This window comes from Bidens hawaiensis, unplaced genomic scaffold (genome assembly GCF_021521415.1).
Source record: "Bidens hawaiensis isolate Kalapana, Puna unplaced genomic scaffold, B.hawaiensis_p1.1 tig00009693_1, whole genome shotgun sequence".
NCBI lineage: Eukaryota > Viridiplantae > Streptophyta > Magnoliopsida > Asterales > Asteraceae > Bidens > Bidens hawaiensis.
In genome coordinates, this window is record NW_027491727.1 from 137,528 (window position 1) to 156,961 (window position 19,434).

Below are 19,434 nucleotides of genomic sequence, written 5' to 3' on the forward strand. Positions count from 1 at the left end.
AACTTTTAGTATGCAAGCAGGCAAGTAGAATGAGACAAGTTGCTTAACGAGGACACGTGGCAATAAGAGGAAGGCTGGCATCGCCATGAAGAAGACACCCGTGTCGTTTTATGTTTTATGTGTTATGTTTAAGACTTACGTTGTGTTATTTTAAGACAAGATTGTTATGTTATGAATGAATGAATGACTTTTATTTCCGCGAAATGTTTTAATTAACTCTGATTTTACGAATCATGTGAATGAGTAAATCCAACCAGCGAGAAAGTAGGGTTCCCGGGTCGGGGGCCTTACAGTAAGTCTTCTTCTCTATGGTTTATTATTGATTGTATTGTTCCTAGAGACAAGGATTAGAAGGATTTCTATATTCTTGTTATTGAATTATTGGCAAATTCTTAAATCCAATCACTGGACAGCCTGTTCGATTTCTTGTTTTATGTGTCTAGAAATGCTCATTTTTTTCTAGCTATGGTCTGTGAAAATTGACTTGTTTGTAGACTTGTAGCAATCTTATTCATGATGAGGTTATTTACAAGCATGTACTTGGGTGTTTCATAGCTTAGTAGCTTGACCACATGCTATCTGTTAATTTTCCGCTGCTCTATTATGTGTTCATGTGTGCTTTATGATCACTCAGTAAACATGAATATGTATGCATGGTTTTGATTATGAAGTTTAGTTGGTGAAATGTTCTTTGTTTGCTACCTAAATTCATGTGGTTAGCATACACATATTTTGGGCATTTATGCAATTTACTGTGTCCTCTTTTCTGGTACTGACTCTTGCTTATGTAATGATTATTTTAAGTTTTTGTAGTTGTTTATTTCATTGAATGATTATATGAGAAGTCTATTTCTTGATCTCATAGTATGATGATGTGATATTTTTTTTATGGAGTTAATGACTGAATTCTTTAATGTTGCAAATTTGTATGAAGTTTTAGGTTTTGTCTAAAAGTTTTTTTCTTGACTAAAAATTTGTATGTCATATGTTTTTAAAACACATGGTAATAGTAGTCTCAAAAAAGTCATATGAATTTTTTTGTTGTTTTTTATTATCTTCATGAATTTGGATGTGAGATTCACGATACTTTTATTGTTAAGCGTGCTGTATCTTCGTCTATATGTTGTTCAATTTGAGAGTTTTTTAGAAGTATAACCAATATATATGCATTTCTGGATTTCAGTGTTGTTTTGTTATAGATGGTTCTATTCAATCAATTTTATTATTACATAATTCATCTATAACTCTGGTCAGTATGCCATATTGGGTTATGGTTTTTCGTTATGATGCATGTGCTTTCAAAGAAACATGTTTTTTTATGTGATGGGGTTATGCTGGTCAAGCATAATTTCTTACTTTGTTCAAGGTTGAGTGTTTTCTATATTGAATGTCTCTTTTGTTTAAACCAGAATTGTTTGAATTGAATAAGTTTCTGGTTAAATGGCTTAAAGACAGTCTCTTAAAATTGTGTGCTCATATTGCCTTGTTTTTTAATAAACAAATTAACAGTTCCCTTGGCTGTAAATTATTATCTAATGTAGAATCATGTGATTCTCATTGTTAGGAAACTTGGTTGGTTTATTGTCTATAATCTGGTTGTCTGGTTATTCGAATTGAGTGGTTCGCTTATTTTTAACCAGTATTATCATGATTATTCTTAAAAAACTTTGACAGCCTTGTATGTTCTTTTTCTTGTGTAAGAGACTTTATGAATATGTTTTCATTTAAAATCTGTGTTGGCTGCATCTTTCTTGTCTGATATAGCTTATGCTATTCTTATTGTTATCATACTTGTTTCTTGAATCTTGTGGTTCAGTTTATATGTGAAGTTGTAAAAGTTTTTTGATAAAATCAAAATTAGTCTTTATGTTCTTCACTTGTCTTATGTTCAGATATGTTTCTGACTTCTTAAAAGCCGTGTGGTTTTTATGTTTCTAATCAGATATGTTTCTGGTTATTTTTTGAATCTTGTGATTCGTTATTGTTCATGAAGTTGTAAAAGTTTTTGCTTGATTCAAATTAGTCTTTATGTTCTTTCAAGTTCTTTGCATATATGCTTCTTGTAAAGTTGTAAAAAGTTTTTGATCAAGTCAAATTAGTCTTTAAGTTCTTCAAATGTATTGTCTTCATATGTGGTTCTGAGCTCTTTAAAGCTGTTTGGCTTTTATTTTTTTATCAGATATGTTTCTAATAGTGTTGTGGAATCTTACGGCTCTTTCTTTTTGTTCTCTTTCTGTAGTGTTATAGAAAGTTTGTATATGTCTTGTGACATGTCTTTGTCTTAAAGTCTCGTGACTTTATATTTTTTGTCAGAGTTTTTTGTCTGATATATGGTATGCAATCGTATGATTCTGTGTTACTTGAAATATATTGTATGTGTTGACACTTGATCTTTTTCTTTTGAAAGTGAATTTAAAGTTCATCTTTCAATTAGAGGTTTTCTGATGAAAATTCTCTTAAATTTGATCTTATTGTTTGTCGGCAGTCGTCCAATTTCATCTTTTAGTTTTGATCAGGAAAAATTTTTGTCGGGCTTGTGTATATTTTGGTATTAGATTCATCAAGTTGGTGAATCATGCATGTCACGCTTTCTTTGTAATCTGGGCTGTATTAAACCTCAAATTCATGTAAATTAATAAAATCTTAAGCTCTTGATCTTTGTTTTGATTCATTAATTTGTAACAAATGGTCTTATGAGCTTAAACGGGTTTGTATTCTCTTGTGTCTCAGCTTATCAATTTTGTATTTGGATCGGATAATCAAGTTTTATTTTGTTTTTTGATGTTCTTATGAGGTTTATGGAGTCTAGTGACTGTTTTTTAATTGAATGTGTTTGTGAAATGTTTGTATTTCTTGAAAACCATTGTAAATCAGATTATTAGTTCTCTGATTTGGTTCTAATCTGTTACTGCAGAAGGTTGCTCTCTGCGTCTCTAGAAATGGTTTTTTTTGTCGTTTAACATGGTCAAATTAAAGCTTAATGCTTGAATAATGTTTCCAAGTTTATAATTTTTGTCATCAGTTTATGGCATAACTTTGTGATTCTACTTAAAGAGTTTGGTTTTCTTAGTTTTTTTATCTGTTAAAATAAATTAAAAAATATTTCCGTTTATCTAGTTATGTTGTTCACTATTAAGTGGGAGCATGTTGTATCAATATTTGTCAAATTGATCTCTTCAGAAAGGGTTCAATGCGTCAACTTTGATTTTTTTGTGTCTTGGAGAGAGCATTTTTTGTTATGTATCAGGTCAGCTGGTTGCTTCTAAGTATCAAGTAAAGTAACTGTGAGAAGTATAAATGCGACAGGGAGATTTTTTCTATTGATATATTTTTCATTTGTTAACGTTTTTTTTTATTTTATTAACTCTACTTGGGTATGCTGGGAAAATACGTCTTTTGGTCTCAAATATATCTAGTCTTGAAATTAGTACATGATCAAAACAAGGTGTTGATTAAAGATTTAAATCTATGTTTTGGTTTATTCAACGTCAAGATTGAACTAGTATGGATCTTAGACTGATCAAATGATTATAATATCAAATGCTTTATTATTCTAGTAAATGAGTTGATAAGCTGAGAGATATTCCAACATCTAAATTTTGTGTATGAATATAATGCTCTAATTTCATGAAGTATGCTTTGTAGTGATGTTTGCTGTTAATATGCTTTGGGCCAGTTTTTGGTGGATTTAATGTCTGTGTTTTGGCTGGAAATTTGATGTAAGACTTCTGGCTCTTCGGCTGCCAAGTTGTTTGGAACATGTATTGGAAGGTCTCTATTAAAGGTTTTTTGAGTTGGCTATAACAACGAGCTGGTTTCTTTGTCAAAGCCAAAATGAGAGGGCTATAATGGTTGTTTCTTCATTCGCTTGAAAGAAGCAATAACCACAGGAAAGTTATTTTATTATCGATTTTTTTTGTTACAAAAACTCTAAATAAGAGTCACCGGTGAACGTCTTATGTTTAGTTTTTGGTGTCTTGTTATTTTTTCTTTTAAAAATTTTAAATGTGTTTTGCCTATTGAATTGAGGGGGGATGTTGAAATATGTCACACTTCAATTCAATAGCAAACAATATTAAATATTAAGGAGATGATTAGTGCTAATTGTTGGTTGTTTGTTTTGTTGGTTGATTGCATGTCAAGATAAAGTTGAGGGGCTTATTATGCAAGTCTTGGAAAATAGGGGGTTTGCTAAGCGGAGCTGTTGGATTCTTTGAGGACTAAAGTTCAATTGGGCATCTCATTCATCTATTTTATTTTTTGGTAAAGTAAAATTAGGGTATGTTCTTTAGTTGTTTATACAGATCAAGTCTTAAGATCAACTTGTATTTTTTTCTGATCTTAAGTGTTCCTTGTATGTTTGTATTGTTCTCCATCATTCTGATGAGAGAATTGTTATATCTGTATAAACAATTTGGGATTTAATAAAATTGGTTTGTGTATTTCGTGTGTAAATCCATGGTTCATGACAAAATGTGTTACTTGAATTTTACAAAATTCCAAAAAAATGTTGGCTGATGTCGTTGTTGCGATGACACAAGCTTATTGACAAAAAAAGTGTTATAGAAACATGTGTCAACAAAGAATAAGATTACAAGGGACAAGTCTTATTGAACTTTTTTATTTGAGCATTCCGACAAAGTGGTGTAGGTTTGCTGCATCGTTTACTCGTTTGTGACAGTTTGGGATGCATCCCTCATGACGAACGCATAGTACATGATGGATAATAACATGGATGAAAAAAACAAAATTATATTGCATGAAAACACCTAAAGAACGATTATAATATGTAATATATTTTTATTTGTTATGACTTTGTGTTTTATTGAATGTTGATGATATACTTTTGTTATGATAGTGATATTGCATTTTATTTATCTAATTTAATAACCAGTCTGACTCGTCCGGCTCGAAAACTCTGACATCGAAAACTGCCAAACCCATTTAAGGATTAGCGCTACCCAGGACTATGGTCTTTGTTGAAACTATCGGTGACTTGTAATCAGAGCATTGTATTAGTTAACAAAGGGATGAAAAGGAAAAGAAACTATTTCATTCCTTTCTTTCCCTTCATTTTCTTTTTTTTTTTTCTCTCAATTTTTCCCTCTTTTTTTTCCTTTCTCCCCGTTTCATTTCTTTCATTTTCTTTCTTTTCTTTCCCTTCATAGCTTTCGAGTTTCGTTTTCGAGTTCAACTTTAAGAGGAGGGGAAAAGAAAGGAAAGGAAAGGAAAGAAAAGAAAAGAAAGGTGGAGTTGTGTTCCCAGAGTTCGTTAATAATAAAAAGTGTGTTCCCTATTTAATGGAAACGTAGCGTTAATTTGAACCGGGGAATAAATCAATATCTGAGGTGGATTCGAGGGATGACGACAGACAAATGGGTTCAGTAAGTTTCAATTTCCTCAATTCATAATTATAATTAGGGCTCAGGAGTCGTTGAAGAAGAAATTGATCACTGAAGATGACTACACCTGGAAATTGGGGGAATTGACGTATGTAGGTGGAGTTGATATTACTTTCTCTAAACATAATTCTTCTGTAGCTTGCGGAACTCTGGTTGTGTTGGATTTCAAAACCCTAGATGCTGTTTATGAGGACTCGGTAATCGCTGAGATCGATGGTCCCTATGTCCCTGGCTTTCTTGCCTTCAGAGAGGTATGTATTTTTTAATCTAATTTTACTGTAATTTTGACTTGTTAGTCAAACAGACTATTTATGTATAATACAGCTGCATGTAATGTGAAGTTAGGCTAGTAACGTTCATTGTTTTATAATTGTAATCAGGCTCCAGTATTTCTTCAGCTTTTGAAGAAAATGCAGGATTCTTCTCATCCTTTCTATCCTCAGGTGACGGGCGTCTTTCATCATACCTTTTCATTTTTCTGCAACATGTGTGACTTAGGGGGTGTTTGGTATTGCTTATTTTCACTAACTTATAACTTATAAACTTTTTGAGAAGTAATAAGGTGTTTGGGATTGCTTATATTGTGAGAGCAAAAGTTCCATAAGTTACACTTTTGTAACTTATTAACTTAATAAAAAGTGGTAAAATAAGGAATCCCAAACACCCCCTTAATGATAACTGCTAAAGTTAACTTGACATGTGTATACTGAATCTGAATCCATTCAAAGTTACTCTTTGAATCCACTTTCTTAATGAATTTTTTCTCCCTTTATGCTCAGTTGTTGATGATCGATGGAAACGGAATACTTCATACTCGAGGTATGTATTTCTGTTAAACCTATTTTTGTTGCCTGAATTCTGCACCTATTGTTTGGTGTGTCCTTCATCCTTATAGATGGTTTAGGACACAGTTACGATTCTAGGGCAGTTAAGGGAGCTAGGGCTTTTGGTAGTTAAGGCGATTTTGATGGTTTTGATAAAACGACTAGCCAAATTTTTGTTTGAAACTTCCAAAGTTTTCTTAGTTTTTATGGGTGGGCTTTTGGTATATCACAATCTTAAAAAAATGTGCTTTCTTCAAATTATTTAAAGCATGTCGAATTTGTATTTTATTTCAGACCAATTATGATTCACGTTAGTTTTTATTTGGGAGTAATTGATACATCTAAATAACTTGAGACTGTGATAGGCTAAAGTTTAGAACCATGGAACAATGATTGTATGAAAAAAGGTGTGTTAGGATCAACTATATGTGTGAAATTTCGTACATTAAGAACGTGAATGGTTAACAACACATGTGGGCTTTATACATACCTAATTTTGATAGGTTGCATTCCTTATCTCATTGGTTTTAGTATGTGATGGAAGGAATGATTATTTTTTACACCATGTTGCTATATATCATGTAAGCTGCACTTTATATAACTTTTATATTTATGTATTTGCAGGTTTTGGCTCAGCTTGTCATCTTGGGGTTCTAGCTAATCTTCCTACAATTGGCATAGGGAAGAATGTAAGCCGGTCTTCCTTTCTAGCATTTGTAGCTTTTCGAGGTATTCGGATTGAAATAACCATGCGGATGGTCTGAGTGATTGTTCATCTTTTCAGTTGCATCACGTGGATGGTCTTACTAAATCCCGAGTAAGGGAGCTTCTAGAAGCTGAAGAGAACTTCAATGCAGACTTCATCTCTTTAATTGGGGACTCAGGGAACACTTTAGGAGCAGTAAGATATTCTCTTTAATTTTAATCCTTTTAACCTTTGTTTATAAATCTTGATGTTTGTCATTTGTTTGTGATGCAAGCAATATATGATTTTATCTGATGTCAATGAAGAAGGTCTTACGATTAGTTTGTTTATTAGTTTTAATTTTGTTGTGCAGGCAATGCGTTCAAGTAAAGGATCATTTAAACCAATATTCGTTTCAGTAGGCCACCGTGTATCTCTTGCTTCCACTGTTGAAGTTGTTAAAAGAACATGCAAATACCGTGTGCCTGAGCCCATTAGGCAGGTAAACAACCATATCCTTTGATCATAATAATAACCATGTCCTTGACTTTAGTTTCATATACTAAAACCAGATGTTAGCAATATTTTTAATTAGCACAATTTTGTTAACTCATAGATTACATTCGTTGGACTTTAGGCTGACATAAGATCAAGAGACTATCTTCGGAAGCATCATTGAGTGAATCATTATAGATGTCTGTGATCTCAACTGCACCCTACCTTCCTAGCGGGTCCTTCATTAGGTAGTCTCATTGTATTGTTCTGATAATTATCTTCTCTTTTATTTTTGTTTAAAAGCTAAGCTTTGGGTTCCATTGTATAAGATTATGTAAAACTGCAACTCCCATATATCCAAACATGTATATAAAACTTTATATAATTACAGTATTTTAGTGTTTATAAGAAAAAAAAGAAATAAATTAAAGCACTGCAAGACATCCCATCGGTGATGCAGGTGATGCATGCAGAGTACTCTAAGACAAATTAAAACATTTGGATTCTGGATGATAAAACCAATTTGTTTTTATCCCTACAAGACAAATTGGTGACTCACCCTGCTTATGGGCCTTTTTAATTAAATGGTTTCTGATGTACATGTTGGCCACAACCCATTTTAATTTACTCAACATAATTGCACCCGGTAACTATTCTAAAGATCGAGTGAAATTCCCAGGGTTTTATGTGTATGAAAAGTTTAATGACTTAAAAATTTCTCTCTTTTATATTAGTCATGAGACTGACATGACCTTTTAATACAAGTCATGATTTTCCAAATTGTATTAATCACCTAAAAAATTGTACACCAAAACATCTCGTGATAGAGCTTCATTAGGTCTCTTGAAGACAAAGATCAACAAAAATGTATGATTATATATGTTAATAATATTTCTGTATTCTGTAAAATAAAAAAGTAGACAAAGCAAATTACACCATGTGAAAGCAAATAGACTTTTGGCCACTATTCATGGCCCGTGGACATATGCAAGGGGCAACTTCAGTGTTTATTTTAATTTTAATAATATGGTTGTCTCACATTTATCTTTTTATGCCGTCAGTGGGCATCCACATCTACTCCCACTTTTTAATACAAAGTTAGAAGCCTTTACTAAAATTGAAATCACCAGAACAACTATAAACAATTTTATCTACAATGATCTCATCATAATCATGGCTGAAATCCTACTTTCTGCCTTCCTGGGTGTGCTCTTTGAGAAGCTGGCCACTACAGCTTTCAGAAAACTTGACCACTACAAGGGGATTGATGCTGAAATCAAGAAATTGCAGAGATCGTTGAACCAGATCAAGATGTGCTTACTGATGCTTCTCAGAAGGAGTTCACCAATCAATCTTTGAAACGATGGCTGAATGATCTCCAACATTTGGCTTATGACATTGATGACGTACTCGATGATTTGGCAACCGAAGCTATGCATCTTGAGTTCACCCACAAGTCAGAAGGCATGACCAACAAGGTAAGAAAGCTAATCCCAGTTTGCTGCACTAATTTCTCATTGACGCATGACAAGTCTGAAAATATTACGGCTAGATTAGAAGAACTAGTAGAGCAGAAGAATACTCTTGGTTTAGTTGCTGTGAAAGAGGAAACTAGGCCAAAAGATATAAATAGAGGATTGCAAACCTCTATGATTCATGCATCTAGTATTGTCGGGCGTCAAGCTGAGAAAGAGGCATTGGTCCGCGAGTTATTGCGTGATGAATCATGTGGTCAAAACTTTAGCATTGTTCCCATAGTTGGTATGGGAGGGGTCGGTAAAACTACTCTAGCTAGACTTTTGTATAATGAACAAGAAGTCCAGGATCACTTCGAACTCAAGGCATAGGTTTGTGTTTCGGATGAGTTTAATAGCTTTAGTATTAGCAAAGTTATATTTCAATCTGTGGCAGGGGTAAACAAGGAATTTGCAGATCTTAATTTGCTTCAAGAGGCTCTTAGAAAACACCTAAAGGAGAAAAAGTTTCTATTTGTATTGGATGATGTATGGAGTGAAAGTTGTCAAGATTGGGAAACCCTTGTTGGTCCATTTCATGCATGTGCTCATGGAAGTAAAATCATCATGACAACACGAAAAGATAAGTTGCTAAAAATGTTGGGTTATAGTAATCTAACCCAGCTGCAAAGTCTGTCACATGATGATGCTTTGTCTTTATTTGCTTTATATGCATTGGGTGTGACTAACTTTGATTCACATTTGTCACTCAAACCATATGGTGTAGGCATTGTGGAAAAATGTGATGGTTTGCCTTTGGCTCTGAAAGCACTTGGGAGATTATTGAGTACAAAAAGAAAAGAAGAAGAGTATTGGAAGAAAGTATTAGATAGTGAGATATGGAGGTCACCGGTTGAAGATGAAATTATCCCGGCCCTTAGGCTAAGCTACCAAGATCTTTCTGCACGTTTGAAACAGTTATTTGCTTATTGCTCCTTGTTTCCCAAAGACTATATGTTTGACAAGGAGCCACTAGTCCAATTATGGATGGCGGAAGGGTTTTTGTACGAGTCAACATCAAGCAACTCAACAAAAGAATGCTTGGGCCAAGAATACTTTGATGAGCTGCTGTCAAGGTCATTTTTTCAACAGGCACCGAGTAATGAATCGCTGTTTGTGATGCATGACCTAATGAAGGATTTGGCAACATCTGTTGCTGATGAGTTTTCTTTAAGGTTGGAGAATGATAGTAGGAATAAACCATTGGAAAAGTATCGACATATCTCTTTTATATGTGTGGAGTATGTAGGTTACAAGAGGTTTGAGGCATTTAAAGGAGCTAAAAGTTTGAGAACTTTCATGGCAATCTCTTGGGGTTGTTGAGCAACGTTGTTTCTACTTGTCATATAAGATTCTAGCTGACGTAATTCATGAGTTACCGTTGTTAAGGGTTCTATGCTTGAGTGATTCTCGAATAAGGGAGGTGCCTGACTCCATTGGTACTTTAAGGCACTTGAGATATCTTAATCTATCTAAAAGTAGAATCACACAATTACCCGAAAATGTTAGCCATCTTTATAATTTAGAGACTTCGATTTTTTTTGGATGTGGTAGATTAACCAAGTTGCCCATCAACTTCTTAAAGCTTAAAAAACTACGACATCTTGACATTAGGAATACTCCAAGTTTGAATCACATACCCTTGGGAATCGGGGAGTTGACAAGCCTACAAACTCTCTCCAAGTTCATTATTAGAGGTGAAAGTGGATTTAATATAACCAAACTTAAGGGCTTAAAAAATCTCTGTGGGAAAATTTCCATTGTGGGTTTGGACGAAGTGCAAAATGCAGCAGATGCATCAGAGGCGAACATTTCACAAAAGAGGCTTAGTGAGTTAGAGGTTGTATGGAGTGGCGTGTCAGGAAATGAAGTGCTTGAAAAGGAAGTCCTTGATGCGTTGAAGCCCAATAATGATTGTTTAAAACAACTTAACATTGTGTCATATGGTGGATTAGAGTTTCCAAAATGGGTCGCGGATCCCTCGTTTCAACTATTGAAGCAAGTGTCAATACGTGGCTGTAAAAAATGTGCATCTCTACCACCACTTGGCCAGCTAAGGTCACTTAAGGAGTTGTCTATTGAAGGCCTAGACAAGGTGAAAGTTGTGGGTTTGGAGTTACTTGGGATGGGGAGTGAATTCCGTTCACTTGAAATTCTATGTTTCAAAAATATGGGAGGATGGGAGAAATGGTCAACCAATAGTGGGGTTGTGTTTCCACTCTTACAAGAGCTTAATATCGAAAACTGTCCTAATTTGGTTGAAGTCACACTTGGAGCGCTACCTTCATTGAACATTCTAAAAATGTATGATTGTCCTAATTTGGTTGAAGTCTCGGTTGAAGCGCTACCTTCATTGAATGATTTGGATTTACATACGTGTGATAGTGGTGTGCTGAGAAGACTGGCTGAAATAGCACGGGCAGTCACCAAGTTGAAAATAGAACGTATTTTAGGACTTAATGATGTGGTGTGGAGAGATGCTATAAAGTATCTTGGGGCAGTCGAAACATTATCCATAAGAAGGTGTAGTGAAATAAGATACTTGTGGGAATCAGAACCGGTTGCGAGGAAGGTTCTTGTGAATTTATATGACTTGGAGGTGTCTGGTTGTGATAATTTGGTAAGTTTAGGAGAGAAAGAAGAGGGGGATAATTGTAGGAGGAACCTACTAACATCTCTTAAGAGGTTGTCTGTATCTGATTGTGACAAAATGAAGCGTTGGTGTCCAGAAAACATTGAGGAGTTGGGGGTATATAGATGTGATTCAATTACTGATATCTCCTTACCAACAACAGGAGGACAAAACCTCAAGTCTATTGGAATTAGTAAAAACTATTGGAAAGTGAGTGGGGAGGACAAAAGATAAACAACAGAAGCAGAATGGTTGAAGATGTTGATATAAATGGTTGGCTAAATCTGAAATCAATTACTGGACTAAAATACTTGGTTCACCTCACCACATTGAGTATTTGTAATTGTGAAAATCTGGAGTCATTTCCTGACAACGAGTTGCCCAATATGACCTCTTTGAAGAACCTGATGATAGTCAATTGTCCAGGTATGGATGCTTGTGGGGTTTGGCCTCCCAATTTGCGTTCCTTAAGCATAGGGATGTTAAAGAAGCCAATCTCAGAGTGGGGCCCAGAGAACATACCAACATCACTGGTTGTTTTGGTATTATTCGGTGGTGAAGATGGAGTGATCCATAGTTGGAGTCAATTGTCTCATCTTCTTCCTTCATCTCTTACTTCTCTTGAAATAATTGAATTTGAGAACTTGGAATCAGTTTCATTAATGGAACTCCAACACCTCACCTCCCTCCAACGACTCTCTTTTGAGTATTGCCATAGCCTGAAGAAATTATTATTATTATCCCATCCGCAAGTACTCCAGCATCTCTATTTTAGCTATTGCCCAAACATGATGGATCTACCAGAAATGATGTTACCTTCACTTTTGAGGTTGGAAATATATTACTGCCCAAAACTAGAAGAAAGATACAGTGAAAACGGCAGTGACTGGTCCCTCATCTCCCACATCCCCTGTATCAACATAATAGAGTGATCATGGAAGTTATCATGAAGGTCTATCTCTCTCTCTCTCTCTAATGATTCAAAATTAACAACGAATTTATTTATTTTTCTTTATTTTCTGCTTGATTTTATTTGATTTTCATTTTTCTGCTTGATTTGATTTGATTTTCTTTGCCTTTATCATTTAACCCATTTAAACAACTTATCTAAAATTAATTGGGTTAACATAATTAAAAAACTTAACAGAGCTTGTGATTAATTCTCAATTTCTCATATTTTTTAATTTTAAGTATTTGAAGATGCATCCTTTTCATAATTAAAAGTTTAATTTAGTGTGTTTTATTTACTAATTTTCATCATGCAACATGTTAACATGTTTTTAAACTTTAGTTTAATTCGGATTGTTGAATAAACTGTCATTACGTTTGATTGAAAATGCTCAGATCATTCGTTTTTGAATAAACTGTTTGCTTTGATGATATATGTTTGGTTATTTTGGTACTTTAGATGATTTTGGTAGTTTATGTTAGAGGATTATGGCTTGAAATATATTGGAATCTGAAAAAAGTGATATTTTCCGTTACTAAATATTTTTGAAATTTTTTTATTTAAGTGCGCTTTTTTTATTCGAGGCCCACGTTTTTTATGCGCCTGGCGCCTACGCCCTCGGAGAGGCCTATGCGCCTTGAGTGTGCCTAACGCATTTGATAACTATGCATTTTAAATAGTCATCATCATACTGGTGGGAACGTGGATTTGAAAGTGAGGTACGGTGCAAAGGAGAGTAATATATGATTTTTGGGGTGATTTGTAATGTTTAGGTCAGGGGCGGACCTAGCATATAGTTAGGGGTAGCCTCCGCTACCCCTCAACTTTTCATCGGTAGTACAAATTTTATATGCTTTGGTCGGTTTTCGTATTTCGCTACCCTTGAAAAAATAGAACGTTACCCCTGTTTGTTTAAAGTCCAACAAAATTAAGAGCCGAAACTAATTAAAGCCCAACCAAATTTAAGCACAAACTAAACAAAACCATTTGTTTGTTTTTTCTTTATCCTTAAACATTTGTTTTAGGTTAGACATCAACATTCAATAAACAAAGTTTCATTCAGTCGTGGCTTCCTCCCCACACTGCCCATCCCCCTGCATGCTGCAACTGAGTAACCAACGCTCGGTGCTCCTTCAGTCCCTCACTCCCTCGTCAACGATTTGAATTCTACTTGTTCAATTTATGTAGTCTTCTACTTAAAAGTGTAATTGTTTATTTGTTTATATAAATTGTTAATTTCAAATTGTTTATGGGCAATTAAATGATTCTTTTAACAGTGAACTTTTAATTTTTGTTGTCTTTAGGATTTGAACCCAAGACCTCTCCTCCAAACCCATGTGTTTTAAAGGTTTTGCCTTTGGCAATGGAGCATTGTATAAAATACGGTAAAAAAAATTTTTAACGTTACCCCTGAGATTATAGTCTAGATCCGCCACTGGTTTAGGTGGTTAAACTTTTCGCTTAACTTTATCTAATTTGTAGGCATTCTAAATGAACCCTTGAGTAGGCCTGAAAATGAATACGAACGAAGCATGCCCATGTGCGTTCGTTGAGCTTTAAGTGAACAACCGATCGAACACGAACAATTAAACGAAAGGGGTTTTCTTGTTCGTGTTCGTTTGTTAAGAAAATGAACGCGCTTGTGTTTGTTTTATTGTTCTTTCATTAACAATATAAACAAACGGTGAACGAACAAACATAACCGAACATAGACGAACGAACATAATTGAGCTAAAACCAATTAAAAGTAAATGTGAACAACATATACTTAATTGTTATGCGCCTAAAAAATTTAAGTGAGTATATTAACGAACATAAATGTACAAAGTTAAACAAAGGAAAACTGACTAGCATAAATGAACGAACGAGACATGTGTTCATGCTCATCTGTTTAACTAAATGAACAAAATTTTTTGCTCATGCTCATCTATTTATTAAATAAATGAACACCCCTCCGAAAGCTCAGTTCATTTACATTTTTTGCTTGTCAAGTTCATATAGCAACTTACATTCTATCAGAAGCTTTATAAAATTTCTTACTTGTTTATACTTTAGTTGTCATTATGGAAGTAAATCTGACTCATGGTCATCTTATTTACTGTAATTTGAACGTTTAAGTTTATTACTGTAGTATTTTAGGTACTTAGTAATCAGTCATCTGTAACTACTAATCAACATGTAAAATCATACATTACAATTCTTGTGTGATGAGTAATTATTGTTCTTATAATTACTATCCTTCTTATTATTAGTATAGCTTTCTTGTTATGTGAGAGTTTGCTTAATCATATATCTTTTACGTTAATTTATATTGTGTTTGCAATCGTACAGGTAACTGGATCAAATATGTGATGCATGAATGTTTGCTGGACAAGAGGTGCATGTGATTGCAATCCCGGGCCACACTAAAGGTATAGAAATTTAAACGTGATTTGGATATGTTGGTAATCGTATTAGACTATTAGCAGATTTGTCACATTTGTGAGTGATTAAATTTAGGATTATTAAAATAGATTGTTTTTTTAAATATAAAATAAAAACAAAGATGATGATAGTAGTAACAAATTGTTATTCTTAATTACTTTTGTGCTTGCAGGTCATATTAGCTTCTATTTTCCAGCTTCCGGGGCTATTTTAACGAGAGACACTTTTTTCAGACTGTCATGTGACAAACTATTCGAAGGAACACCTGAACAGGTAATCTCCTATATATACACTTTATTGTTAAAAAACGACATGTTATTATATTCTATAAGTGATCTTCTTATTAACTCTAAAGCAAGACCGAGGTGTCTTTAGGTTTACTTTTTGGTCACTAGTGACTTATGCTGTGTGTAACAGTGTTCTCTATTAAGTTTCTCTTGTTATGTTTTTCTTTTTATACAATAATTATGTGCAACATTCTCTAATCCTTTGGTAAGTTTAATATTGAGCTTGTTGTTGACAGAGTAATTCAAAGTTTGTGCATATCTATTGAGCCTGGGAACGAAGAATTACAATCATATATATGCAGCCAACATAGCCGCTCTTCGTAAAAAGAACGTGCCCATGGTAATTTCAGTTTGTTTTCAGTTATGATGTGACCATATTGCAGAATTCTGCATTTAAAGCTTTTATAAGAACTAAAAAGAGAAACCACTTGATTATCATTCGTTTGCCCTGCTTTTAATACTAAACCTTACTTTGCCGGTGGTGACCGTTGACCCAACCTACCCATTTTGCCTTCTCTAAGCTGATCTGTAAATGTGGTAATATTTTGCACCAAAGAATGCTGCATTACTTGTCTTGTGAAACAAACCAGTCCTTGATGTACACAAACTTTAACTTTTGAATTGATTTTAGTTCAAGGAACATTGTTTGGTGAATATTAAACATACGATTAGAAAATAGGCGAGTCTTCTGGATGCTAAAGCCCACACTCCATTGGATGGTTGTCTAGATTTATGTGGTATCACTTGTGTCGGGCTTCTGGTTTGGCCCCGATGGATGAGGCTGTTCATCCAACTGTAAGGTTAAATTGGTGGTTTGATGCAAAAGATGCTTTCACATGTAGCTACTTAAATTTTAAAACACCTCACCTCCCTCCAACGTCTCTATTTTAACTATTGCCCTAGTCTGAAGAAATTATTATTATTGTCCCATCCGCAAGTACTCCAGCATCTCTATTTTAGCTATTGCCCAAACATGATGGATCTACCAGAAATGATGTTACCTTCACTTTTGAGGTTGGAAATATATTACTGCCCAAAACTAGAAGAAAGATACAGTGAAAACGGCAGTGACTGGTCCCTCATCTCCCACATCCCCTGTATCAACATAATAGAGTGATCATGGAAGTTATCATGAAGGTCTATCTCTCTCTCTCTCTCTCTCTAATGATTCAAAATTAACAACGAATTTATTTTTCGTTACTTTATTCAAACAAACCGTATTATATTATTCTTTTTTATTTTACTATGACGTGAATAAATGGTGGTGAACTTTATGAATATGCATAAGTCATGAATCACTTATTGTACTTATGTGAAAAAGGCCAGTTAGTATTTCCTTTTTCTGCTGAATAATGCTCTGATTTCAAATCCATTACAACCCTATTTTAAGTCAAATAATTTTTTTTTTTGGGTACGAAAACTATATTAAAAATTATTTTTGGCGCCATTCTTTTTCTAGTTTTAAATTATGTCTTACTAATCAAGTTCATATGGTTTGAATATAGTTCTACTCGCATTTGATATTTGCATCAAAATAGTTGAAACCTTGTTTTCCTAATAATGTTAAAATATCAATTTAAGTTGAGACATTATTTTATTAAGTTTTGTTTATTTGTCTTTCAGTGATTATTTTACAATGAAGTTAGTTGAGGTGTTGTCACTGAGAAACAAAACCTCGGAGGGCTGCAATGTTGTTTCTGCACGTTGCAGCGATTAAAGTTGAACCTTTTCATGTTATTGTTATCTAGTGACAATGTGTAAAGGTTTTGTGGTTGATGATAATGGTTAAAAAGGTTTTACCTGGGTACCCAAGCTTACAAGGGCCAAAATCTGCTGATGACCAAGTAAGAGTTGACTCTTGTGTATCGCTTCGTGTTCAATAGAATTTATGCCTTCCGATGTTATATACTAACCATTAATCTAAATATATAAGATCAAAAGCCACCCTTTTATCAATGAGGTGTTTGGAGTTTGCATTTTAAGAGATTATTTCATCACTGTGCTGAAAATATAAATAATTAGAAAATAGTGTTTGACAAGATGTCTGATAATATGTATTTTCTTAAAGCACTTTCAAATATAAACTCATTTCACAAACGAATACAAACAATTTTAAGCACAAAACACTCCCACACAGCTAGATATCAGTAATAGCCCCTGCTCACCGATAAGAGGATCCACCCTTGCATATGGTCCCAGTTTACCATATTGATTACTAATAAATACAGGTAATCAATAACTGTATAGTCATAGCAAGTACTAAAACATACTATGGAACTTGATTCTTGTGAGTTGCATTAATGTTGGGCATTGGAATCCATGCATGATATTAAAATCCAGTCGTCACCGAAAACAAGCGGCATCCTGAAAATTGAAGAAAACTAGGCGGTGCCGGGAACACTTTTGTCAGACGGTCGGAAAACCAGAGGAAACATTATTGACATGTTTTATACATGTGTTCTTAATGGTGGATTGGTTATCTAGAATGGGAAATGTGAAAGTGGGCATTTGGTTTTTAATTAATTTATTTTTTTCATGCTTCCATATATAAGTAGAAGGTGGTTTGAATTACAAACACAAACAGACACGAACTCGAACACATTCATGACACATTCCCAATAAAATCCTGAATGAGCCGACCAACAGATTCGTACGAGGAACCACCCTTTGTAACCGTCACTCTGCTCATCCTCCTCATCTCCTTCATTTTGTCTCTAATCCCATCGTCATTCATCAACCTCCTTATTCCCCTCTCAATCACCTCAGCTCCAACAATATTATCACTCTTCGGATCAAACAAATCCTTCTTATAATCCAACTTAATCTCAACTCCCAACCCCAACTCCCCCACCATCTCAAACGCATTCATCTGTTGCTCAGCATATATCGGCCAGGCAGCCAATGGCACACCGAACCACAAACTCTCCAACACCGAGTTCCACCCGCAGTGTGACACAAACCCTCCAACCGCCTTGTGAGCCAGCACTGCCACTTGTGGGGCCCACCCTATCACCTTCCCGGTCCCACTAGTTCGTTCCAGGAATCCCTCTGGCAAAACTGTTGCCGGATCCTCATAATCGCTGGAGCTTCTTGATGACTGCTCTGGCGAAGGCGGTTTCCGTAGAGACCACAGAAACCGCTGGCCGCTTCGCTCTAAAGCGTAAGCGATCTCCTTCACTTGGACCTCATCAAAACAACCCAAACTACCAAAGCATAAAAATACCACGGATGACCGCGGTTGACCGTCCAACCATTTTATGGCATCACTGTCTGAGTCAGAACCAGAATCAGAATTCTCCTTGTAATCACTCTCTGAATTAAGTACCGGCCTCACCGGGTAAACACACGGTACACTCGTGTCAGAAGACAACGAGTGGACCACGTGCGTTTCAAATTCCAAGAATGTATTAACCATGATTGCTTTCGCTTCACACAACTTCCGTGAAGTCAACAGAACATAGTCAACGCCTTCTTTCGTATCGTACCCCAACGGAAACACCTTCGTGGGCACCGGGGTTACAAACACGGGAACATTAACCTCTTCATCTGAGTTAGTCAACTCAACAATATCCTTATTTTGATCATCACAAAGCATTTGCATATGCAACTGAAACCCAAGATTAGCAGCACTTGACGTGTAAAACACGTACGTGGGAACATTAAAACCATTTGCCACGTCGATCATACCGGGGCACAACATGTCAATAACAAACCCGGAGAGTTGACCCGAACCCGGTTGACTTATTATCTCCGCTACAACTTTTGTAACATGTTTGCAATGACTGTTAATGTAGTCGTTAACAAAAGTCATGGGGGCTTTTGGGTCACGTGCCGGTAGGGTATCGTCTTGTGGGGTGTATGCGTTTCGTAGGTTTATCGGTTAATGATTGGATGTAGGTGGCAATGGGTGAGCCGGTTCTCAAACCGGAGGGTGGTTGTATTATTAGGACGGTTATGGAGAGGCGTTGATCTCGGTTTGCGAGTAGTTTTGCAACCTCGATTGTTGATCTCATGTGACCGATCACGGGTAATGGGATGAATATAAGCTCGGCAATTGTGTTAGCCATCTCTATTATATTTTGTGTTTAGAGAGTAGATGTTTAAGTGAGTGTGGTGTCTAAGACTTTGTGTTTATAAAACAAGGTTGCATACGTCATTGCGTTGCTGGCTGCAGAAAAAAAAACCCATGGGACCTATCTTTTAGGACGTTGTGCCAAAAGTC

At 35.2% G+C, this 19,434-nt stretch overlaps 1 protein-coding gene, 1 long non-coding RNA gene and 2 pseudogenes across 2 annotated transcripts; 3 read left to right on the forward strand and 1 right to left on the reverse strand.

Moving 5' to 3' along the window:
- Positions 1 to 4,969: 4,969 nt before the first annotated feature.
- On the forward strand, positions 4,970 to 8,102 carry LOC143533424 (uncharacterized). Its single transcript, XM_077028220.1, has 8 exons — positions 4,970 to 4,998; positions 5,422 to 5,653; positions 5,783 to 5,845; positions 6,182 to 6,221; positions 6,851 to 6,915; positions 7,011 to 7,127; positions 7,285 to 7,413; positions 7,549 to 8,102. The coding sequence occupies exons 1-8, from the start codon at positions 4,970 to 4,972 to the stop codon at positions 7,588 to 7,590; spliced, it is 717 nt and encodes a 238-aa protein (XP_076884335.1). The 3' UTR covers positions 7,591 to 8,102.
- A 160-nt stretch (positions 8,103 to 8,262) lies between these two features.
- Positions 8,263 to 12,484, forward strand: LOC143533468 (putative disease resistance RPP13-like protein 1; annotated as a pseudogene).
- Positions 12,485 to 14,849: 2,365 nt separating this feature from the next.
- On the forward strand, positions 14,850 to 15,776 carry LOC143533443 (uncharacterized). The gene is made up of 3 exons (XR_013135357.1): positions 14,850 to 14,912; positions 15,098 to 15,198; positions 15,449 to 15,776. It is a non-coding gene; the product is annotated as an uncharacterized LOC143533443 (long non-coding RNA).
- Positions 15,777 to 17,765: 1,989 nt separating this feature from the next.
- Positions 17,766 to 19,322, reverse strand: LOC143533444 (anthocyanidin 3-O-glucosyltransferase 2 pseudogene; annotated as a pseudogene).
- Between the last annotated feature and the right edge of the window lie 112 nt (positions 19,323 to 19,434).

Excerpts from the sequence above, each read along its gene's own strand:
- LOC143533424 (XM_077028220.1), top strand. The coding sequence starts at position 4,970 with ATGGTCTTTGTTGAAACTATCGGTGACTT. Across the intron at positions 5,846-6,181 it reads CTCATCCTTTCTATCCTCAG|TTGTTGATGATCGATGGAAA; the intron begins GTGACGGGCGTC and ends CTTTATGCTCAG. Across the intron at positions 7,128-7,284 it reads CAGGGAACACTTTAGGAGCA|GCAATGCGTTCAAGTAAAGG; the intron begins GTAAGATATTCT and ends TTTGTTGTGCAG.